The 26,117-nt window shown below is 46.4% G+C and overlaps 1 protein-coding gene across 3 annotated transcripts in view; it reads right to left on the minus strand.

Moving 5' to 3' along the window:
- The window catches only part of SLC41A3 (solute carrier family 41 member 3), a 93,172-nt gene that overhangs the window by 34,842 nt on the left and 32,213 nt on the right, over nt 1-26,117 (minus strand). For 2 of the 3 annotated variants that reach the window (XM_025375413.1, XM_025375410.1), the window contains one exon: nt 10,660-10,767. In XM_025375413.1, the coding sequence (XP_025231198.1) occupies nt 10,660-10,689 (30 nt within the window). In that variant the 5' untranslated portion in view covers nt 10,690-10,767. Of the gene's footprint in view, nt 1-10,659; nt 10,768-16,059; nt 17,067-26,117 lie in introns of those variants that run through there. The other variant, XM_025375412.1, reaches the window with a different exon arrangement.

Here is a 26,117-nt window from a genome sequence, read left to right on the forward strand (position 1 = left end):
CATACATATTACAATAAACATGAGTTCATGCTTATTTCCAACCCGAATCCAGCATCACAGGATTCATTCTAGCACTGAGGAGATAGTTTTTAAAATGTAATAGAGCGATGGAAAACAAGAAGAGGTATTTATACTGTAACAGAAATGAAAAGGAATCCCTTAACAATGGAAAGTGATAAATTGGGTTGACAAGAGAATCCATAACTGAAAACTACAGAGGAAAGGCCTATTGCAAAAGGCAGAGGTAGTCCTGGGGATAATGGGAGCAGAAGGGAGCCTGGAGCAGCTGAAAGGGCATTTGCTGCAGAGACCTCTGCAGGAGCTTCAAGGAGGGTTGACCTTTCCCCTGCCTGCTTGGTTTGTGCCAAGAATGAGATGTGGCCACCTGGCCTAGCTCCAAGCAGATGCAGCGAGAGTGATGGGGTCAGAGAGGCGGGGCAGTGCCCCAAGTGGCCGTGACAAGAGGGACACAGAGCCCCCATACCCATGAAAAGAGTTACTGGCACATAGTCTAGGCAACACATTCTGACTGCCCTCCCTCCAATCCTTAGAGAGAGCTTCCTCTAACTAAGGGCAGTATTTGCAGATCTACGAGGTAAGTGTAAATCTAAAATAAAATTATGCACAAGCACCTATTCACTAAAGGCAAGCCACAAGGCTCTGAGTTTGAAATTCATCAAAGTCAACCAATGGAAGTACAAAATCTAGGGAAACAGAATCAAAGTATGAAACCAAGTAAGTATCTAGGATAAGTTAACTAAATGAGATGTCAGAGAATGGTCCCTCATAAATAAAAAGATAATTTTTGAGATTCTAGAAAGTACATATTCTATTTCTGAATTTAAAATTAAAAAAAAATCTTTTCATTAGATGATTTCAATAGCACAGTGGTTAAAGAGAGAGAGTGATGAGTGAATCAGTGAAAAATTAAATGGAGCAGAAGTATTCTAGCAGAAATGTAGGGAGTATGAAAAAAGAGTTAAGAAACTCAAAAAGGTAGACTCAGAAACTACAATATGTACCCAAATAGGAGTTCCAGGGAGGGGAGGGCGGGGAAATGAATAAGAATGAATATAAAAATACAAAAAACCCAAAAAGTTTTCTATAGAGCTGAAGACAGATGTCTTTAGATTGAAAAACTCCAAGATACATGTAAGACAATGAGAAAAAGTCTATGCCAGAAACATCATGGTGAAATTCCATAACACAGATGATAAAAGAAAAAAATCTCCAAAAAGGATAGAAAGATAAATTACCTAAAAAAAATGAGACTCAAAAGGGCACAGGCTTCCATCAGCAACACTGGGCACAAGAAGGTACTGAAACTATAACTTCAGTACTGCAGGAAAATAATTGTGAACATTGCATTCCCTAGCCAGCCAGGCTGGCATTCAATGGTAAGGAAAAAGTAAAGCATTTTCCAACTCCAAATGTCCAAAGTTGACTTCCAACAAATCTTATCTAAAACAATTAGTAGAGGATGTACTCAATCAAAGCAAAAATAAATTTAAAAGGCAGCTGAGAAAGAGTGGCACCAGCAAGATGGTGAATAGGCACCTCCAGGCCCTTGTTTCCCCACAGACACATCAAATAAGAAACGGACTGACCAAAATACTTTGAGGCAGCCCAGAAACCAGTTAAGATCTGCAGCAACCAAGAGAAAATCCAACCAAGAAAAAGCCACCCTCAAACCAGTAGGAAATTCCATGGTGTTTCTGCTTGCCCTTGCACCACCCCCTCCTCCGCACAGCATGGTGCGGTTGGGAGAAATCACCTAATCCTAGAAAGAAAGAAGGAAAGAAAGGAATAGAACCTGCTGGCTATCCTCTGGCTTGCCTGGGAGCTGCCCAAGTAACTGGTTTCTGTCTCTCTCTCTCGAGAGCAAATGGAAATGGTGACACTGTTTGGACATTAGGATGAAGGCCACAGAGGTGCCCAACATGTTAGAGCCATGGAGGAAATGTAGACCCATGGGTACCTAGGGGAAAGAGACTATGGACAGAGGAACACAATAGAATGTCAAGGCCCAGAGAAGAAGCGGAGTTGACACTCTGAGGGAAATTAAGACATTTAAAAGCAGCCTTGTATATGGGGGAATTGGAGAGAAAAAGCACATCCACAGGCCCTGGGAGATGCATGCCAGAAAACCCCTAAAAAGACCTTAAGCCTTCATGCCAGACTAATTGGTGAAGATTTTTCCCTGCACAGAGCCAGTCTGCAAAGATTGGGGAGAGAGCTGTTTTGCAAATACTTGATTTTTAATAAAAGATGAGAAAGGATACCCAAAAAAAGTAAAACACAGTCTAGTCATAAAAACAAAAAAAATTGACAGATACTAAAGAAAGTCTTCAAGCTTGCAAAGACTTTAAAACAACTATCTTAAATATGTTCAGTGAGCTAAATGACATATAACTGTAGGAAATTAAAAAAAAAGATATGAACAAGATGAAAATGTCAACAAAGAAATAGAAATCATAAAGAAAGAACCAAATAGAAATACTGGAACTGAAAAAAACAATAATTGAATTGAAAAATTCTCTGCAGAGGTTCAACAGCAAACTCTAACAGAGGAATGAGCAAATTTGAAAATAGGTCATTTGAAATTATCAAGTCTGAAGAACAAAAATAAAGAAGATTTAAGAAAAATGAATAAAACTTAAGGAAATTATAGAACACTCCATTGTAATACATACAATTTGGAATTCCAGAAAGGAAAGAGAGAGATAAGTGGGCAGAGAGCTTGTTTGAAGAAACAATGGCCAAAAACTTCCCACATTTGAAAAAAAAAGATATGAATATAGAAATGTAAGGTATATGAATTTTAAGTAGGATAAACTCAAAAATATCGATACTGAGACACATTATAAACAAACTATTTGAAAGTCAAAAACAAAAAGAGAATCTTCAAAGCCAACAGAGGAAAAAGACTCATAACATACAAAAGATCCTCAATAAAATCATCAGTGGATTTCTCAGCAGAAACCTGCAGTCCAGAGGTAATAATATTAATATATTTAAAGTGCCGGATAAAAACACCTGTCAACTGAGAATTCTATATCTGGCAAAACTATTTTACACAAATGAGGGAAAAATTAAGACATTCCTAAATGAAAGCTAAGGGAGTTCATTATTACTAGATCTGCCCTACAAGAAATGGTAAAGAGAGTCCTTTAAGTGGAAATGAAAGAATGCCAGACAGGAACTTGAAGCTAAATGAAAATATAATGTTCTCCAATAAAGGTAAATGCACAAAAAGGTATTAAAAATTGTATTATTTTAAAATTGGTTTGTAAAAATTTTTTATAAGCATTTAAAACACAAAAGCACAAAAGTATAACTTTATTTTAATAGGTACACAATATAAAAAGAAATATTATGACATCAATAACAAAGTTCAGAGGCAGAACTGTAAACAGTAGAGTTTTATATGCAATTGAAGTTAAGCTGCTGTCAGTTTAAGGTAGATTGTAATAACTTTAGGATGCTGTATGTAATCCCCATGGTAATTACAAAGAAAACATTTATAAAATACAAACAAAAAGAATTAAGAAGGCAATCAAAACATATCACTGCCAAAACAAAAACAAAAAACAAACCACTACAGAGGAAGGTAATAGGGAAGAAATAAGAGACAAAAAAAGCTATTAAGACACAGAAAACAAATAAAATGGCAACAGTAAGTCCTTCCCTATCAGTAATTACTTTCAATGTAAATGGGTTAAATCCCCTAATCAAAATACAAAGACTGGCAGAATGGATTAAGAACAAAACAAAACAAAAACAGGATTCAACTATATGTTGTCCATAAGAAATTCACTTTAGATTTAAGGACACATAAAGGTTTATTGTGAAAAGATGGTAAAAGATATTCCATGCAAATAGTAGCAAAAGAGGGCTGGGGTGGCTATGCTAATTTAAGACAAAATGGACTTTAAGTCAAAAACTGTTACAAAATACAAAGAAAGACATTATACAATGATAAAAGGATGAAATCATCCCAAAGATAGAACAATTACAAATAGTGAAACATGTTTTACCAAACATCAAAGTTCCCAAAACATATGATGCAAACACTGACAGAACTGAAGAAAGAAACAGAGAGGAGTTCAACAATAGTTGGAGACTTCAATACCACACCATCAATGATGAATACAACAACCAGACAGAAGATCAGTAAGGAAACAGACGGTTTGAATAACACTAGGAATAGACTGGACCTAAAAAACGTACAAAACACTCCACCAAACAATGGAAGAATACACATTTTTCTCAATGAAATGTGAACATGAAACATTCTCCAAGAGAGATCATATGTTAGGCCATGAAACCAGTCTTAATATATTTGAGATGATTAAAATCATACAGAGTATATTTTCCAATCTCCAGATTGAAGAATCTCCAAAAATGTGGAAATCAAGCAACACACACGTGAACAACCAGTGGGTCCAAAAAAAAAAAAAAAATTCCAAAGTAAATTAGAAGATATCTCGAGACAAATGAAAATGAAAATACAACACATCATAATTTATAAGATGCAGTGAAAGCAGTTTTAAAGGGAAATTTATAGCTGTAAACAATTCCATTAAAAAAAAAAGATCTCAAATAAACCACCTGAACTTATACCTTAGGAAACTAAGAAAAGAGCAAACTAAACCCAAAGTTCACAGAAAAAAGGAAATAATAAAGATTATAGCAGGGATAAATAAACTAGAGAATAGAAAGATAACAGAGAAAAATCAATGAAACTAAGAATTGATTAGTTCCTTAAAAAACAAAACAAAACAAAACAAAAAAACAACTCAAAGCCTTTAGCTAAATTGACTAAGAAAAAAAGAAGTCTCAAAAAATTGTAATTAAAAATGAAAATGGGACATAACTACTGATTCTACAGAAATAAAAAGGAATACAAGAGAGGAAATTGTATCCAAACACACTAGGCAGCCTAACTGAAATGATATATTCCTAGAGAAACACAATTTACCACGACTGAATCATGGGGAAATAGAAAATCGGAATATGCTGAAAACTAAGAAAACTAAATCAGTAATTAAGACCTCCCAACAAAGAAAACCCAGGACCAGAAGGCTTCACTAGTGACTTCTACCAAACATTTAAAGAAAAATTAACACCAATCCTCCATAAACTGTCCCAGAAAATTGAAGAGGGAGAAATACTTTCAAATTCATCCTATGAGAACAGTGTTACCCTAACACCAAAGCCAGACAAAGACACTAGAAGAAAAATCTACAGGCCAATATCTGCTGAATATTGATGCAAAAATCTTCAAAGAATACTAATAAACTGAATACAACAGTATATTAAAAGGATTATGCACCATGACCAAGTGGGTTTGTTCCTGGAATACAAGATAGTTCCACACAGAAAAATCAATCAATCCATGTTAACAGAATCAATGGGGGAAAAAAAACCACATGATGAACAAAGCATCTGACAAAATTCAACATCTTTCTATGATTAAAAAAACACACCCAAGAAACTAGAAATAAAAGGAAACTACTTCAACATAATAAAGATTATATGTGAAAATCCCACAGTAAACATCACTCTTAATGGTGGCAGACAAACTTTTGCTCCAAGATCAGGAACAGGACAAGGATGCCTGCTTTCACTACTTCTATTTAACACACTACTAAAAGTTCTGGCCAAAGAAATTAGGCAAGAAATAAAAAAAAGTAAAAGGTATATGAACTGGAAAAGAAGAAGTAATATTATCTCTGTTTGCAGATAATGTAATCTTGTATGTTGAAAACTCTAAGGATTACACACACACACACACAAATTTTTATAATAAATGAATTCAGCAAAGATGAAGGATACAAAATCAACAAACAAAAATCAGTTGTGTTTCTATATAATAACAATGAATAATTCAAAAAAGAATTAAAAAACAACACCATTTATAATAGCATCAAAAGGGATAAAACACTTATGAATTAACTTAACCAAGAAGGCAAAAGACTAGTACATTAAAAACCACAAAGTGTTTCCGAAGAAATTCAAGAAGACACAAATAAATGAAAAGACATGCCAAATCCATGGACTGGAAGACTTAATATTGTTAAGATGTCAATACTAGGCTGGGCACGGTGGCTCATGCCTGTAATCCCAGCACTTTGGGAGGTTGAGGCAGGTGGATCACTTGAGGTCAGGAGTTCAAGACCAGCCTGGCCAACACGGTGAAACCCCAACTCTATTAAAAATACAAAAATTAGCCAGGCATGGTGGCAGGTGCCTGTAATCCCAGCTACTTGGGAGGCTAAGGCAGGAGAATTGTTTGAATCCGGGAGGTGGAGGTTGCAGTGAGCTGAGATCGCGTGACTGTACTCCAGCCTGGGCGATGGAGCAAAACTCCATCTCAAAAAAAAAAAAAAAAAAAAGAAAGAAAAAGAAAGATGTCAATATTAGCTGAAGAATCTACAAATTTAATACAATCTCATCAAAACCTAAACATTAAAATATTTAAGCAAAAAAACTAAATGCTGGCCAGCACAGTGACTCACGCCTGTAATCCCAGCACTTTGGGAGGCCAAAGTGGGCAAACAGCTTGAGCTCAGGAGTTTGAGACCAGCCTGGGCAACATAGTGAAATCCTGTCTCTACAAAGAATACAAAAATTAGCTGGGTGCAGTGGTTCATGCCTGTGGTCCCAGCAACTCAGGAGGCTGAGGTAGGAAGATCACCTGAGCCTGGGAGGCAGAGGGTACAGTAAGCCATGTTCATGCCACTGCACTCCAGCCTGGGTGACCGTGTCTCAAAACAAACAAACAAACAAGAACTAAATGCTGTATTTTGATTAAATAGAAAAATACATTCATAAATTCCTATGGAATTTAAGGGACCCTGAATAGCCCAAACAATCTCAAGAAAGAACAAGGTTGGAGGTCTCATACTTCATGACTTCAAAACTTATTACAAAACTACAGTAATCTGAATGGTGTGGTATAAAGACAGGCATAGAGATCAATGGAATAAAATATCCTGGAAATAAACCCTCAAATATACGGTCAAATGACAAGGGTGCCATGGACATTCAATGGGAAAAGGACAGTCTTCAAAAAAATGGAGCTGGGAAAACCAAATATCCACATGCAAAAGAATGAAGTTGGATGCTTATGTTACACCATGTACAAAAATAAACTCGAAATGAATCAAAGACCTAAACAAGAATTCAAACTACAAAAGTAATCAAAAGAAAACATAGGCAAAAAGTTTCAAGGCATTAGACTTGGCAATGATTTCTTGGATATGACACCAAAAGCACAGGTGACAAAAGCAAAAATAGATGAACTACATGAAAATTAAAAACTTCTGTGCATTAAAGGACATAAGGCAAAAAGGTATCCTACAGAACTGGAGAAAATATTTGCCAAGCATATACTGATAAGAGATTAATATTCAGAATATATGAGGAACTACAACTCAACAACAGAACAACCAAGAAAACTAATTAAAAACTGAGTAAAGGACTTGAATAGACAGTTTTCCAAAGAAGACGTACAAATGGCCAATAAGCACATTCATGCTCACCATCACTAGTTATTAGAAAAATTTGTATTAATTTTATAAGCTAAAAGAAAGAGAATTGATAACTTTACAACATTGACTTTTGCCATTCAGGAACTTCACCTCTCTCCAAATTTTTATTTCTCTTTATAAAGCTTTGTAGTTTATTTGTATAGGTTTTGCGCATTGTGTTTTGAGGATTATTCTGAAACTATTTAAAAACTGGTTAATAGTTTGAAGGGAATCTCTTTTTAAATTATACTTTATAAACGACTATTTCCAGTGTGAACAGGAGTATATAGAGACAAGTTTATGTATGTTAATGTATATATTTTATTTCATTTAGATGTTTTGAAACTGGCCCACTTTACTGTTTGTTTTACAGTTTTCTAAGTGATTTGCTTAGATTTTCCAAGAAGGTAAGCATATCACTAATAACATAAGTTTTTGTCTTCCTTTCCAATATTTAAGACTCTTATTTTCTTTTCCTAGTTTATTATACTAGCCAGAATACACAGAACAACATAAATAAAATATTCTTCTGTTTCAAGTTGCACTAAGAGTATCTTTGTAAGTCACATATGGGAGTTGAAGGCAAAACTAATAGATGGAGATTGAAGGTAGATCAGAGGGTCCGGTATGGAGTAGGGGAGTGGGCTGCAACAGTGACAAGAACTTCCCAGGGAGATGGAGATGTTCTGTGTCTCAACTAGAGTCATAGCTACAAAGGTGTATGTATTCATCAAAAGTCATTGACCTGCACACTTAAACCCTCTGTTTTTATTGTTATCAATTTATACCTTAAGACTGATTTTTTTGAAAAAATAACAAAGTAAAACCTTTGAGTTTTAAACTTTTTGAGGCCGGGCGCGGTGGCTCACACCTGTAATCCCAGCACTTTGGGAGGCCGAGGCGGGCGGATCATGAGGTCAGGAGATCGAGACTATCCTGGCTAACACGGTGAAATGCCGTCTCTACTAAAAATACAAAAAATTAGCCAGGCGTGGTGGCGGGCGCCTGTAGTCCCAGCTATTCGGGAGGCTGAGACAGGAGAATGGCATGAACCCAGGAGGCGGAGCTTGCAGTGAGCCGAGATCGCACCACTGCACTCCAGCCTGGGCGATGAGCAAGACCCCATCTCAAAAAAAAAAAAAAAAAAGAAGTAAAACCTTTGAAGGTTCTACTGTGATAATAATGTGTCTATTCTCCTTTGAGACTGTTGTAATGAATTACATTAATATGGCCAGGCACGGTGGCTCACGCCTGTAATCCCAGCACTTCGGGAGGCCCAGGCAGGTGGATCATGAGGTCAGGAGTTCAAGAATTACATTAATAGTTCTTCCTCTCGTGTTTTACGTATTTTAAGAGAATTAAAACACTAAGATATGATCATTGTAGAGAAGTGTTTAAAATGTAGTTACGGGCTGGGCACAGTGACTCATGCGTATAATCCCAGCAGTTTGGGAGGTCACTTGAGGTCAGGAGTTCAAGACCAACCTGACCAACATGGTGAAACCATGCCTCTGCTAAAAATACAAAAATTGGCCGGGTGTAATCCAGCTACTCAGGAGGCTTAGGCATGAGAATCACTTGAGCCCAGGAGGCAGGGGATGCAGTGAGCCAAGATCATGCCACTGGACTCCGGCCTGGGTGACACAGCAAAACTGCCTCAAAAAAAAAAAAAAAAATGCAGTTAAGTACTATGAAACAAACACCTGAAATGCCTCCATGGCGGAGATTACTATCAATATTTTTTTCCCTCCCAAACACTGACCAAAACAATTGTGCACACATATATGCATGTATACACACGAGTTGTGTGTGCATGTGTGTGCCTGCATCATGTTACCAGCTGCTCAGACATTTCCACATCCCACAAGGCTCCACATGATCTGGCCCCATGTGTTAGTTTCCTCTTGCTGTTATAACAAACTTAGTGGCTTAAAACAAAAGAAATCCATCCTCTTACAGTTCTGGAGGACAGGAGTCTGAAATGAGTCTTATGGGGCCAAAATCAAAACCTCACTCTCTCTGGAAGCTCTAGGGGAGAATCTGTCTCCTTCTCTTTCCCAGCACAGAGAGCTCCATCTCTTGGCTCACGGCGCTTCCTCCGTCATCAAAGCCAGGAGCACAGCATCTTTCCTCTTGTATGCTGCTTCCACCACATGGCCTTTTCTCCTGTCTGAAATGTCTCTCTGTTCCCCTCTATAAGGACCCCTGTGGTTACACTGGGTCTATCTGGATAATCCACAACAATCTCCCATCCCAAGGGGCTTCTCTTAGTCACTTCTGCAAAGGCCTCTTCCCTATAAGTTAACATCCACGGGTTCCAAGACCAGGACCTGGTTATCTTCAGGGCCACTGTTGGGCCACTCACACCTCACCTATCTCTTCAGCCTCATGTTCAGCAGCCCCCTGCCCCCACCCCATCTGCCCTCTGCTCTCTAGCTATGTTGCTGTCCTCTCAGTTCCTTGAACACACCACAACCTCCTCTTGCCACAGTCTTTGTCACCTACAGGATATCACATGGGCATCAGAGAAAGGGAGAAACCATTCTGTGTAGTAGAAGGGAAAAAGCTTCAGTCTCCTGGGATAGCTGGGAAGGTGTGAGAAGAGCTGGCAAAGCTAGAAACTGTGTTGGTTCAAGTGCCCAGAGAAGACACCTCCAGTGATCAAGCATTCAGGGAGCCATTCTGGGGAGTAGAAGCCACTGAGGAAGGTTAACCTGGGTGACAAACCCTTCCTGTCTCCTCCATGGAACCCTCCATCAGGTCTGCATTGCTTGTCGTGTCTTCTGCGTGAATGTGTGATGGGGCTGAGCTCAGGGTCCAGGTGGATGTGGGTGGGAGGGCGGTGTGCAGACTCGGGGCACATGGCACCCACTGACATTTAGGTCAAAGGAGGAACAGGGGCATGCAGGGTTGTGCACATCCCTCAGTCATCCAGTTTGGTAGTGGAAAGCCAGGGTGCTGGGCTGGGAGAGGGACCAGGGACAGCATCATGAGGTAACAAAACCCAGAAATATCCATTGTTTTGGAGAATCCAACCCACCGCCCACGAGCCAGGGGAGACCAGGTGGTAGGGACGCGCCTGCCCCACGTTGTGGCCGCCTCGAATGTCCAAGTGTCCACTTACAGCTGTGGAGAGTCTGGATGCCAGTGTCATCTCCAGGTTCCCCTTCAAGCCCACCAGGGGCGGCACCAACGTCAAAAGGTCTTTCACCTCCACAAACACAGGCCAGTGCTGGTAAGGAAAGAGTAAGGAGATAAGCCAAACACACACGTCAGCAAATCTCTGGAAATTTCTTGAGAGAACCTTCAGCAAGTCACTTTTCACTCCCTATAAAATGATCTAATAGGACTAAGTTGTTTCTTAAATGGCTTTAAACTAAACAGAAATAAATGAAGCTGTGAAAACCTTTTTAGTGCTGTTCACTGAATCAGCATCAGTGGCCATGAGCACACTGTGGGCCAGGCCAGGCTGGAGGCCCGCGGGTGGCAGCCCTGCTGCATGTGCTCTGCACTGTGTTCTGTAGAGGCATGCACGGGTCCCGGATGAGAAAGTTGGGGAATTTCTCATGAATGGGGAGGCCTACAAACACCTACAAGACGGCCAGGCTGAGGAAGGGCCCTGCCTCTACTGGGGATCCAGGATCTTCACACAGGCCATGCAGGCCCTGCCTCCCTCTGCCCCCAGGTCCAGGGACTGCGTGCAAGCTGCTACTGAGCACCCTGTGGGGCTCAGGGTTTTTAAAAACATAGAATATGCCTCTATTCCATTAAATGTAGAAAAATCAATAACTTCAAAGACAGATGAAAGGGATTCATGCTTCAAGGAAAATGGAAGAGAAAACACTTATTGGTAGAGGTGAAAACAATTCTTAACTGTTTAACGTGCAATTAGATGTTCCCCTAAATCAGTTTTAATGCCCCATCTGATCCTACTGATTTATTTTGCCTGTCTGGCTGCTGCAGAGATCTTTGATGCCTAACACTAGAAGCTTCTCCTGGTTTTGGAATTCTAGACCTGGAAACAAATCCCTGCTTTGTCATCAAGGAGAAAGGTGGCCTGGGATCTAGGCCCTGTCCCTCCCCTACGAGGCAAGAGCTGTGTAAAGATGTGCAAACCCACTCAGCCTCTAGGGACTTGGACAGTCGTCCACAAGCTGCCCAGCAACAGGCTTGACCAGGCGTGAAGGTGAAGAGATCAGGCCAGAGGCCCTTTAAGACTCCTTTCTGCTCTCATACCAAGGAAGATGAGCACTGTTTAGTTTCTTCCTGTACCTTATCTACCAGGCCGTGGAATTCAGAATCCAGTTCCAGCTCTGGTGGAGTCCTGAGTTTGCCCTCTCTTAAAACTTGAGAAGAAAACAACGCCACCAGGCAAGGTGTCCTCCCATGCCTCACAGTCTCCTGGTGGCATCTGGCCACAGCTCTGTGCAGTTGTCCTCTCAGCCTGCACACCCCTCCACCCACCATAGGGTGGGCCTCTGTCCTCAGCAGGGGAACCAAGACCATCACGTACTCCCCAGCTGGCCTTCGGGCACCACCACCCACACTCTCCCTAGCCCCCTGTGGAGCCCAGTGTGGTCATGGGTACTCTCTCTGCCTATACCCAAGACCCGGCACCCACCAACCCCAAAGTCACAGCAAACCCCTCCTTTCAGCCTGCCCCACCCAGCAGCCTTCCTCCTGCTCTCCCAGCACTACTACCTTTGAACAAATGCCTGTCCTCACCCATCACCCTCAGTGCTGCAGCCCTATGGCTCTCACTGTCTCCCTAAAGGAAGTGAGGACACCTTTGAGGCGTGAGAGGACACCTTGCCTGGTGGCCTCCTGATGGGTAAACCCCATCTGCTGCTCTCCCTGCAGGGTGGCACTGTCCCCCGGCCCCCGCACGGATAAAGCACTTGCTGACAGGCACAGCTCTGCACCCTCTCCCCTGGCCTCTGAGCCTCTAGCCCCTAGTCCTGTGCCCACCTCACTATCCACCCAGTCTCGGCCCCTTTCCTCCTCCTGACCATGTTAATACTGACCTTCCTTCCTGCTTTCTCTTCAGTTCTCCTTTCTCCCCACACCCTCTTCCTTCTGCAGCTTAAGTACCCTTCCACTGCCCACCCAGCACTATCTTCCAGCAGCCACCCCACCTGCTCCGTGTTCCCGGGGCTTTCAGCAGGAAGCCTAGGCGGGAGATGGGGTGGAAGCTGAACCCTGATGCACGGTGGTCCCATCCTCCTTGCCAGTGGTTGCTATGACTCTGGTCAAGTGAGATCTGAGAAGTCCTGTTTGGTCACATTGGGTATCACACAACTGTGATGGGACCAAAGTCTACGGACACTGGCTGAACTGTGTCCCCCAAAATTCATATGGTGAAGTCCTCATGCCTAGTACCAAAACATGACTGTATTTGGAGAGACTGTCTTTAATGAGATAATTAAGTTGAAACGCAGTCATGAGGGTGAGTCCTAGCCCAGTATGAGTGGCATCCTCATTAGAGGAGGAAATTTGGACCTAGACACATACAGAGGGGAGACCATATGAAGACACAGGGCCATCTCCAAAGCTCAAAAACCAACCCTGCCAACACTTTCATCTCAGACTTCTGGCCTCTGGAATTGTGGAAAAAAATCAGTTTCTGTTGTTTAAGCTACCTGCTCTGTGGTATTTTTTTTATGGCAGTCCTAGCAAACTAATACAAATGTAAAGTGAAAAAATGCTGGGTGACACAGTTAATCCAGTAATTAACCAATTCTGTCCTATCTCTAGACTTCTTTACAGAGATAATAAGTGTCTTTGTTTTTAAAGTCCCTTTGAGTTAGGTTTCCTGTTACCTGTAGCCAACAGCAAATACACTGACTGACACCCTGGGCTTGCGCAGGTGCCCCCCAATGTCTACGGCTCAGAAGTCTCTGTGAGCATAAGATCTGCCCATCCAACTCTGGTTGAACACCCCACAAGCACCTCAAATCCCAAATCTCCAAACTTCTCCTCGCCACCCGTGTCCTTCCTGCTCTGCCAGCCAGGATTCAACGCCTTCTTTTCTCCAATCTGACATTCAAGTCTTCACAAGTTTTAAATTCTGCCACCGCCCTCTCCAGCAACACTTTAAAGATGCCTATATCAGTCACTGGGGAGGCTGAAATCATCAGAAATAATGATTCTTGCACTCCAGGGGCTCTGAACTCTGCCCACAGTCCCCCAGCTCTTCCCTGCTCCTCCAGCCTCACCCTCGGGGTCATCTTTGACACCACTGCCTGGGGTGAGTTTTGTGGCACAAGTATGACCCCATCACTCAGCCACCTGTAACCCTTCACTGCCAACTCCTCTCCTGAGTATACCTAACACATAAGTCCTATGAACCCCAAAGACACACAAGCACATGACAAGAACAGTCAATGCAAACCCACAGCACTGGAGTCAGAGGTGGGGCTGAGACGGCTGAGCACAGAGGACTCTGCTGGGGCTCTGCTGAGGATGCCCCAGGTGGGGCTGCGACAGCCCCTGTACCTTGAGGTGGTCCATGGAGACGCACACAGGAATTGTGTGCTCTCCTGTGTGTCTATGCTACCCTTCAATAAAACCAGCAAGACACTCGTTTTAACATAAAGCAAACACCTGCTGCACTCAGTGCACAGCACACCCTCTGAGCAGAGCAGACAGAGCTCCTCATTCCTGCCCAGTGTCCTTTTCCCCATGACAGCAGCCACCCCGTCCCTCACTCTCCACAAATGCACACTATCATCCGCCCATATCTTTGCACATAAATCCCTCTGCTTGGAATGTTCACGTCTTTTCAGGGCATCCTGGAAATTGCTACATTACCTTTAAAGTCCAAATCAAATTGTCCTGCTCCTCTGCAGATCCCCTGACCTCTAAGAAGAATGACTGCTCCCTCTTCCTTCAAGGCAAACACCTGCTTGTGGCCTCCACTCCCTGCCCAGCCCTCCGGAATGCCTGACAGTCTCTCTCCCCAGCATCAATTGGGTGGTCTCAGGGAAGAAGCGATAAGCACAGCTCTAGGGTGTGGCTACTGGGGGAGGAAGTGGGTATTCAGGTTGCAAGCCCACAGAAACACAGGCTTTCTAATGGGGGGCTGGCCAGGATGCAAAAGGCCACCCTAGTCCCAAAAGGGGATGAGTGTCCCATCAACTGAGATGAGCAAGCAGAAGCTGCCTGGGAGGTGTTGTGAGCTCACATTAGGAGCCTGGGTGGCCTGGTGGGTACAGGCTGCCCCTCTCCAACTTGGAGCCGGGACACAGACAGACGCTGAGTCGCCATAAGGAAGGAGGTGCTGCGTACACTCAGGAACATGAAACACTATTTGGGGTGTCCTCGTGGGTTGAAATTTTAAATTTACATTTACAGATTAAAAAGCAAAACTGCGGGCCAGGCACGGTGGCTCACGCCTGTAATCCCAGCACTTTGGGAGGTTGAGGTGGGTGGATCACGAGGTCAGGAGTTCGAGACCAGCCTGGCCAACATGGTGACACCCCATCTCTACTAAAAATCCAAAAAAAATTAGCTGGGCATGGTGGTGGGCGCCTGTAATCCCAGCTACTTGGGAACTGAGGCAGGAGAATCATCTGAACCCAGGAGGCAGAGGTTGCAGTGAGCCGAGATTGCGCCATTGCATTCCAGCTTGGGCGACAGGGCAAGACTCCACCTCAAAAAAAAAAAAAAAAAAGCAAAACTGCATAGTATAAACCATATATGTGTATGTTTATATGTACATAGAAAATTGTCTTGAAAGGTCCACAGCAGCGGTGATAGAGATGAGGGGACAGCCTGCCTCCATTGCTTGGGCATATTTTCTAATTTTTCTAAACTGACTCTACGAAATGCTTCAGCTGACAGATAGCACAAACCTCTCAATGATTCCAACACGCTGCCTGAACCAAGCTAGGGGAGAAACAGATTGTGATGAGCGAATCTCCCTCAGCACATGCCTCCACTGCAGGGAGACCGCCGTGGCCCTCCCACCTGCACCCTCGGGCTCCAAACCTTGTCCTTTTTCACCAGGGGCCACACCAGGATGCTGAGGGCTGGGCATGCCGCAGCTCTGCCTGCAGCGGTCATGCCCCTACCCTACAGGGACCACAGCACACAGACTCAGTGATCTGGTCCTCACAATTCTGTGAGGTTGGGGCTTTCATTATCCCCATTTTACAGATGGGGAAATCAAGGCAGAACAGTGTGACTAAAAATCCCCTCCACTGGTGAGTGGCAGACTGTGCCTCGTGAACCCACATGCACTGGGAGGAAGGTGGTTTGAGCTCCTTGGGCTGAGGAGGCACACGTAGGCTAAGGTTCTAACAAACCTCCATCATTCTGTGAATCTCCAACGCTGAGGTCTCAGTGTTGGAGGTCCCTCCTGACAGCCTCACTGACACCCGGGACACCCAAGCGGCAAGAGCAGGTTCAGGGCTGCTGTCCCACTCTGGAGGCCCCTTATGAATCCAGCCTGTCCTGTCTGTGGTGCCAGGAGACCCGGTCAGTGTGTCTCCCACCCCTGATCGCCCAGACACCCAGTACGCACTTGAACGGTGTTCATCACCAGGCCGGCCGCCATCATGCACAAGCCGGACAGCAGAATGGGCACCACGACCTGGCACATGATGGTGAAGAAAGACTCAGGCAAGACCCCATGTGGGGACCGGGTGAGCTCACAGCTGAAGCCTCGCAGCTTCTTGCCCCGAAAGCAAAACTCCAGATTCAGCTGGGTGACCACCATGGCCAGGCAATGCAACACGATCCCAGGAGCACGAAGTCGGAGCCGGGGGTGCTCCAGTCCTCTCCTCCTGGCCCACACCAGGACGCTGTTCCCACGAAGTTCACACAAACAGAAGCTTCCCAGTCACCAGGTGCCGTGCGCCTGCAGAAAGCTCCCCAACAGCCCCTTGGCCGAGGGCCAGCACAGATGAGTGAGGAACAAAGGCCAGTGTGACTCAGGGCCTCATTATGGAGACTCTGCCAGGCCCTGCTGTCCCTCTCTGAAGGTCAGGCTCTCCTCAGACAGTGGCTGTGTGTCCGCCGGGACCTCCCTCTGCTGGCCTGCCATGGAGGCTCATGGTCCCTTCGCACCGCCCTTGACAGCAATCAGCAGCCCAGCAGGCCGGTCCATACTGGCTTGGGCTGGACAGAGCTGGACCGTACGTGGGGCCTGACCTTGGTGAGTGCCCACACAGAGGTCTGCTGCCACCTCGCCCTGTACAAGTGTCCTGGACTGTTCCCCTCCTGGCAGAGGAGGCCTGGGGAGATATCAGCACAGAGGGACCGCCTCCTCGGGCCAGCTCTACAGACCTCAAGTTTTATTCCTCAAGGCCAACAGTCTGTGGATCTCCGAGCAGAAAGCCACGCCCTGGGTCATCTCGAGTTGTGTCCAGCCAGGGGGTTCATGGCTACAGGAAGCTGTGTTCACAGAAAAAAACGCAGTCCTGTTCTCCCTCCATGGCCTGGAAGACTCATAAAAATGCTTCCAAAGTGACTTCACTTTCTTCAGCTACAAAGGTGAGACTGGCCCTGCTGACCCCACCTCACACAGAGAAGGAGAAGGGGCTGGGAAGCCACCTCTAACTCCTGGGGTTCTGTTGTTGGGTGTGTCCTCCACGCATTCCACAGGCACCAGGAACAGAATGTTCAGGCCTGAGGGCAGGCTGGGGCAGGCGGAAGCCCGAAGCTGGCAGTCAGACTCACATCGGCTGAACCCAGGGCTGCGGTCAGGTCTAGGCCTCACTTCCACTCCCATCCCTAAACTGGCACCCTAGTGGGCACCTTATCTGGTTCTCCCGTCGGACAGCCTGTCCCGGACTCACGTGCGGACCCCAGCCTGGAGTCCACTGCCCTCCCCAGTGTGGATCCTACTGGCCTCCCTGCAACTGAACTCCAGATGAATTTCTCCAGCACCTGTTCCCCTCGTGCCCCCAATATTCCTTGTACTGCGTCTTTGCGCACACCCTTCATTTACTCATTCATTCAACAGATATTTTCAAGCCCCTTGTAGGACCAATGCATAATGGGCCCTAAACTCCAGCACAATTCCCACTGAGAGCTAGAGTTTCTGCCCCCCTCTCCCCTTTGTCCCTACAGCTTAACCGAGAGAACAAAGTGGAAGAGACGCTGTGGCAGTTTCTGGGCGTGGATCTTAAGAAACTGACAACTTCTATGTCCTATCTCTTGGGCTGCTCATGCTCCCAGTTACTCTGCTGTGAGGAAGACCACATGGTCACAGGTAGAGGCCATAAGCCAGGGTCTTGCCCACAGCCCAGCCTTGCACACAAGTGCGCCATCTTGGGCTGGCCCAACAGCCACAGGGCAGAGCAGGAGGTTCTTCTCACCAGGCCCTGCCCAACCTGTGGATTCCGCATCAAACAATAATTGGCTTTAAACGAACTGCTAAGCTTTGGTGTCCTTTGTTATGTAGCCATAGTTAACTGCATTTGGGGAATCTCTTCCCGTGATCTCGCTATTTCAGATGTAGCAACTCCCAAACTTCTCACAGCCCAGACCTCTCCTCCGAGCTTTCAGACCATATACCTAAGCCCTGGTAGGGATGAGCACGTGTCTCACTCTGCCAGTCTCTCAGGACTGCCACTTCCAAGCCTGCCTCTCCCAAGTGGCCTGCCTCAAGGAAAGGTTCTGCCAGAAATGCAAGCCTCACTCTGAGCCCCGACCACCTCAGTCCCACATTCACTCTGCATGTGCCCGTACCTCTCCCACAGCTGTCCCCCACTCCCGCCCACAGACGCTGCCTTCGCCACGGCCCTTTGTCCCTCTAACCTGCCTTCCCACAAAACCAGTGTGTGTGCTCTTCACAGGCACAACCCACAGGGGCACTACGAGGATGGCGCTTGCTTGCACATCCTCCATGGCAGTCAACACACTGCCTGAGAAAGGGGCATCTGGACCCCTTGCAATCTGGAAAGACACATCCACGTGATCCTCCTTCTTTCTAGTACACAGTCATGTGCTGCAGTGGCAGAGGGAACTTCTCACGACCCTCATGGGGGCCATGCCCATGCTCCTCCCCTCTGCTGCGGGCCGACACATCACCCAGGCCAAACATTGCTAGGCCTTGTGGCCAGCTGAGGCACCTCCTCTCAGCCAGAGCCTAACAGCTATTTCCCCAGAATTCCCAATGTACTCTCTGAACCTCTCTGAAGACAGGTCCCACTTTTGCATAACAGAAGCATGAAATGCAGGTGTATCTGCTCTCCCTCCCTGGCACGCACCCTTCCTGAGAACAGAGCCCTTCTCACTGCTGCAATCTTGGGGATTCTCCATGGCTCCACTCCACAGATCAGTACTTACGGACTAGTATTTGCCAGCCTCCACCCTAAATGCCAGGGTACACTGTGAGCAGAACAAACACAGGTTATCAGATAGTCAAAAAAAAAAAAAAAAAAAGAGAGAAAGAAATGATGATCTGTGACAAATGCTCTGAAGGAAACCCAGGGCATAATGAGGGCACAGAGCAGACTTGGCCACATGCACTCAGTCACTGTAAATGAATAAAGGAATGCCCGTTTGTTCCCTTGTGCAGCAGTCTGTAATTCTCAGAGCTCTCTCACATTCTATCATTTTCACAACAGCCCTGGGATGTTCACAGGAAGTACAGCATTCTGTTTTGCAAACAAAGAAAATGAACAGTTTTCCCAAGATCACACAGCAAGTTAGTGTCAAAGGCAGGCCAAGACCCTCAGCTTCTGGGCTGCCACTCCTGCCTGCCAACCCCATCGCTGTCCGTCATCCATGGTTAGGATCAGCTTGTTCAAACAGGAGATTGAACCGGCAGGAGGCAGAGAGAAATGGCCTGATTCTGAGAGAAGTGTTGCAGAAGGTTACTGGTTTAAAGGCATCACCTGGTTAAAGACAGAGTCCTCTAGGCTGGCCTAGTTTCTCTGGCTGCTCAAGGTCTGTTGTGGGATGCACATTCCCAAGGCACACAGCTGAGAAGACCCCAGACAGGTGATCACTTCCTTCAGGTGTCAGTACCTCTCAGTGTCGTCATAGTTTTGGACATGGTCGAACATCATCGCACAACTTATAATCATACACAGTGAATCCTGGAACCATCCTCATCAGCACAGGAGACGTAGAAATAAACAACTATTTGCATACTCTCATACAGAAAGAGTTGTCTGATCAAGTAAGTTACAAAACATTACAAAAATGTTTCTCAAATCTGTTTAAAAATTGAGCGAGAGACCAGGTGCAGTGGCTCACGCCTGTAATCCCAGCACTTTGGGAGGCCGAGGCGGGCAGATCACCTGAGGTCAGGAGTTCGAGACCAGCTTGACCAACATGGAGAAACCTCATCTTTACTAGTAATACAAAAATTAGCTGGGCATGGTGGTGCACACCTGTAATCCCAGCAACTCGGGAGGCTGAGGCACCAGAATTGCTTGAACCCAGGAGGCAGAGGTTGCGGTAAGTTGAGATCATGCCATTGCACTCCAGCCTGAAAAACAAGAGCGAAACTGTCTCAAAAAAAAAAAAAAAAAAATTGAGTGAGAAAGATACACACACACACACACACACACACGTGCATGCACTGTGAAACATTCAGAAGGATATATACCAAAATGCTAACAGTAGTTGCCTTTGGGTGGTGGGTTCATAAGTAATCTTTATTTTATAATTTTCTGTCTATTCTGACAATTGTGATTATTTCCTTTTATAAATCAAGAAAAACTGTCATCAAAAGCAAATAATGTAATTATATAAGAAAAACTACTTTCCTGTGAAAACCTGAGAACAAAACATGTCAACACAGCTCACTGAGTTATAATTCAGAAAATAAAGAGTGTGGTTTTAAAAATAGCTCAGTAGCACAGCAGAAAAATCTGAGAGCTTGAACTAGATTCCAGCTACATGGAGCACCAGGTGGAAGCTGGGTCCAGCGGTTTCTGTGTGACCTCTGGGCCTCCAGTCCACCCCACAGCCCACAGCATGAGCAAGTGGCACAAGATCAGTGGTACTCACCCATCAGGGGTACCAGGACCACCTGAGGGGCTTCTGCAACAGGCCACCCAGACCCCACAAAGACCACAGGATCAGAACACTGAGGACCACTGATCTCTGCCCACCGCCTTGTTCTTACTGGGGTGTGTTTTTAGGGGAGGGTCCACACAGCGTGGGCAGGGGCTCTGGAGTACATTTCTGACACTGCAGCAGGAACTGCTTGTTTACCAGGAGCAGTTTCCAACACAGCATCCAATTCATTTCTCAGGGTCACCCTGACCCTCGGCAGGTTCTCAGCCAGACGGTCATTCTTACAGGCATGAATTCTTCCCCCATCTTGTTCAGATCTCACAGATCAGGTCAATTAAATTTTAAATAACTCTTAAGGTTCTTCTTTATTTTCTGCTTCTGATCTCGACTGGCAGAAACCACCCACGGGTGAAGATGAAAGACTTGTCCACCCCCTGCCAGGCTGGCCTGCTCACGCACTGTCTCCAAGCAGCCTCTCTTGCCTCCCCTGCAACACCTCCTCCTGGGGAAAGGGGATCTTCTTGGCCTCCCTCCACAGGGCCGCTCCCACCATTTGCTGGGGCACACAGCCCTCACTGCTATCAACGTTGACCCCAGCGCCTGCTGTGTGAGCGGCATGAGGGCAGGGCTGTCTGCCTGGCACAGGTACACAGTATATGCTGCCTGAATGAGTGAATGAATGAATGAATGAATGAACGAACTGCTGTGGTCCTCACTTGCCCAGGGCTAGGTGTCAAGGGTCCACCATACCCTTAACCCAAGGGTGAGACCCCCCCTCCCTCACCAACGAGGTGAAGAGGAGGTGACCATAACTGGCTCACGAACAGAAGGGCCCACCGTGACTGAGGACACCTGGCCAGCTCTCCCTGCCTGCTCTTTGCTTGCTAACAAGCCCTAACAGTCAGCTGGGATGCAACTGCCAGTTGCTATCTCTCTCGGGCTCTGTCATCTCCTCCCACCCTAAAGGGCTGTTCTTGCCCCCATGACGAGAACTACCATTAACTTACTACAGGCTGGTGTGAGTCTGGCGGGTGCTCCCTGGCACTCCTGCCACCTGGTCTGACTTATCAATTGGCTTGACAAGATGAGACCCCACAGACCCTCCCCTGCTCCCCATTAAAACAGTTAATACCACCCAATGCAAATTACAACAGGACCCAGGAGGGAAACTTATTATGCAAGACTTAAACAGGGTACGTCAATCCCCCTGCTTCTCCTTTACACGGGGCAATTTGGCTCATTCCTAAACCTGGAGAAAATGAAAGGGTGCCTCCTGGTGGATTACCACCACCTTAACGCCGTGACCCTGTCCACTCAGACCCCACATCCAACACCTAATGTTATAGAAATCACTGACTCCATCCAAATCAACTGGTACTTTGCTGCTATAGACTTGGTTAATACATTCTGTTCAGTGTCTATTTCACCAGCCTCTCAGACACACTTGGCCTTCCCCTCTAAAGGGACACTAGATATCTTTTCCAGGCTCCCCATGGGGACCTCCACAGCTCTGCCATCACACACAGTCATGTGGCCAAGGTCTCCCCTGCATCTGCCTTTCTCAGGAACACAGTTACATTACACTGACGATGCCTTCCTCCAGGCTCCTTTGACTCACTAATTAAGGGCATACAAGTAACTCACAAAGGCACTCACAACGAGAGCGGGGGCCATCACCCCACATGTGGTGTGAGGCCTGGCATCTTGGTTAAACGCCTGAAAATTATTTGGTAAACTGAGAGCCATTCCATCCCCAACACTGCAACAAAATAGCTATTAATCCTCTCCGTATCCACAACATTAATACAAGTCTCCAACATCTCTTAGTTCCTTTTGCGTTCCGGACCTTTGGGTGCCTGTGACAGTGATGACACCCAGTGGAGGTCCCTTTGCCACTTTCCTTTTGGGTTCTGGAAGCAACATATTTCTCATCTACAAATTTTACTTATGCCCATTTATGCTGTCATCTGCAAAGCAAGCCAACTCAAACAGGCCACTCCAACAAAAGGTTCTAGGATCTGCCCAAGTTAAAATCAGCAGTCACTCCTATTAGTGCCCCCAGAAACGCCTTCATGGAAGAGAGGGGCATTAGCAACCTCCCCTCAAGCCCTGGAGTCTACAGGCTGATGGCCATAAGTTGTCTAGGGGCTGTGGATCCAGGGAGATGCTCTCCTCCACCCTGCACTGTGCACCATCAGAGGAGCAGCTGCTGGACACATGCTGGGCTCTCCTGGAAGCACAGGTTCTCACGGACGCTGTGCCTGTGACTCTCCATTCCCACTACCCATTATGCCTTCACATGTGGCACCCCCAAGCTCAGTACAGCTACTGAGGTCTCCTTAAAAATAGAATGGAGCCAAACCTGGGCCCTCTGGCATATGCCACCTGCAGGAGGGGTGGTCTCCCCTGTCCTCAGTCCTTTGCCAGATGCCATGGTGCCAGAGGAGTCACCCCTCCCTGGGCCCCTTGACTACCCAAGGCCCTTGAGATGGGCTGGCCATTCATGGTGGGAGCTATAGGCTTCACGGAGGGTGCTGCCATGTAATATATGTGAGGGAGCTCAGGGGAAGGCTGCTGCTTCCCATCTTAACCAGGAAGTCCCTGAGAAGGAGCAAACCTCCAAGGGTCAGCACAGTGGCCAAGCATCAGGCAATCAACAGCATGGGCACCCTGGCCTGCTGGCACTCCCTCTGCCCCTGTGCACAGGCTCTTGGCCCAGGGCCTCGAAGCTGCCCCACTTGGGGGTACAGAGCTCTGGGAATTTCCTGCCTCAGTGACACACACAATATAGAACAGGGTAACAAATGCCTACACATACACTACAGCCACACACAAGGCCTCAGACAGTCACTCCTGATCCTCTCTAAGGTTCAGGCATGGCGACGGTGGCCAAGGCCCTCATTTCCTTCTCGAAATACAGAGCACCAACTCTGCAGGAAGCACCCAGTGGAGCCCCTACTTCCCGGGTGGGCCACAGGCAGCCAGGGTTAGCAGGAGGCACATGGGGCCCTCAAAGAACTCTGATGAAGTGACAGGTGGCAAAGGGACCTCCACTGGGTGTCACCACTGTCACAGGCACTGATTAAGCTGGATCCAATCCCCCCTCCCTGCCCCGGGGACACACACTCCCCATACCCAGGCCACCAAATCCCTTCCTGGACACAAAGCAGACACTTTTCACTTTTCAAGGGCACCACATGGCACACTCTCTCCTGGCCAAGGGTCTACGCTGCTTCCTGGAGAGGCTCTTCTATTCCCTGGAAGTGTCAGTCACCATCAAGGCTTAAGCTGGCATCAAGGCATCAAGGGGTCAATGGTGGGGTAAGGCCTAAAACTCCGAAGTGCTGCCTCGACACCTGGAGAAAGCAAAGATGCTGTGAGTGGCGCGTTCCCCTCCTGATTCTGCTCCTATGGACAAGGTTCCCAGCCCAAGAGCCTCCTTATCTCAGGGCAGGAACTGTCCCTCCACATCCCTGAGGAGCCTGCGTCAGTTTCTGCCACCCTGTGGAATTATGCAAATAGTCAGGAATGGAGGGCGGGTTTCCCACTCTCTTGTTATGACAAATCTTGCCCCCCACATCCCCTGCTGGCTCACTCTGCTCCCGAGTGGCCCTACAAGGTGCGCGACGTCCTCCTGCCTGTGTGATCGGTATGAGGACTGACAAATCGCCGTGGTCCCCACCTGTTCAGAGTCAGGTGTTGAGTGTCCACCATCCCCATAACCCTAGGGCAGGACCCCTGCATCCTCACCAGCAGAGTAAAGAGGAGGCAATCAAAACAGGCTGCCCTCACCTCCTCCTGCACTCCCAGTCTTCTCTCTCTGCCCACACGGAATGCCCCTCCAGCCAGCCCTCTTGCCCTCCTGGCCTTTCTAGACTGCTCCATGTCTCTGTAAGGCCACAGCCTGCCTGGAGACCCCCGTTCTTCCCAGCACATGCACACAATGCTCATCCCAGCCCACCCATGGAGCCCAGGACTGGATCAATTTCTGGAGACTGCTGGCACTCCTGCCTGCTCCATGCATTCCAGTGAGGAGTCCTGGTGGAATTTCAGAAAGACTAACTTGGATGAGCTTGGCCTCATCAGGTAAACCCTTTAAAGGGAGCAGGCGCTTCCTGAAGTCAGAGAGAGATTTCATCCAAGGGAGGTGTCTCCACTGCTGCCTTTGAAGATGTCAGGGCCACATGGCAAGACACAGGAGTGGCCTGGAGAAGTGAAGTGCAGCCCCTGGCTGACAGCCAGCAAGGAAATGGAACCGCAGTCCTTCAACCTCAGGGAGGAACACAGCACCAGGAGGTGAGTTCTGAAGACAGGAATACGCTTAGAAGTACATGTTTCCCCAGAGCCTCATGAAGAGAACGCATCCTGGCCAACATGTGGATTTCAGCTGTTGAGACCCTGAGCAGAGATCCCAGCCACACCATGCCTGCACTTTGCCTTACAGAACTATGAGCTAATCAATGCATGCAGTTTTAAGCTGCTAAATTTGTGGTAATTTGGAACACAGCAATAGAAAACTGACACATAAACCACATGTTGCCAAATCGTCTGAGTTTTATAGAGGAACTGAATATAAGCACTGTAATGAAAAGCTTCCAATTTTGAAATGTTTGCACCGAACTGAACACTAACCAGCCAACAAACCAATGCAGACCAGCCTGACAGCTGTGTACATCCACTTTGAACTTCTCATATTTCCAATGGAAAGAAAGCAGACTTGTAGCAGAGTTTTTCTTCTTCACGGGAACGCATACCTAGTCTCTAATATGTGCTGCCCTGTGCACACACACGGGCAGATGGGCACCTGTATAAAAAGCAGCTTCTGTTTCTAAGGAGGGCATAGGCTCAGAGCCTTAGAAGAAAGATGACTGAGACTGCATTTTAAAAAATGAATGCTCAGCAAAAAGCCACCAAAAGCAAAGTCAAAAGATAAATGGGGAAAACATAGGAAACATTTATAATTCACATCACAACGAAACAACCAATTTCCTTAATATATACAAAGCCCCTAGGTGTCAATAAGAGAACAGGAAAATACTCAATAGAAATATGAGCAAAGAATATAAATAGAAATACCAAGATCCTCAACCTCTCTCACTTGTAATAAGAAGCACAGATCACACTATAATGACCACAGCAGGCAGCAGCCCTTGAGGAAGGCCCCCGACCACCTCCTGGTACTGATGCTCTTAGCCAACTGCTTCCCCTGGAATGTAGCTGAACCTGGTGACCTGATTCTCACCAACAGAAGCAAGGCCATGCCGCTTCTATGAGTAGGTTACAGAGGACAGTGATGTCTGTCTCGCCAGCAGACTCTTTTTCCGTCTTGGACTGTACCCTGATGAGGCGGGCACCATGCTAGAGACATTCACATGGAGAGGACCTGAGGGGGCCTCTGGGCAACAGCAGTGAGGAACTGAGGCTCGCAGTCCAGTATCTGCCAGGAATGTCACCCTCTAAGTGAGCTGGGCTGGTGCCCCAGCCTCACAAGAGACCATGAAGCAGAAAAGCCAGCTAAACTCCACCTGGATTCTTTACCCACAGTAAACATGAGATAATACATGCTATTATATGAAGCATGTGTGTATTATTGGGATACACACA

Source organism: Theropithecus gelada, chromosome 2 (assembly GCF_003255815.1).
Source record: "Theropithecus gelada isolate Dixy chromosome 2, Tgel_1.0, whole genome shotgun sequence".
In the NCBI taxonomy this organism is placed as follows: domain Eukaryota; kingdom Metazoa; phylum Chordata; class Mammalia; order Primates; family Cercopithecidae; genus Theropithecus; species Theropithecus gelada.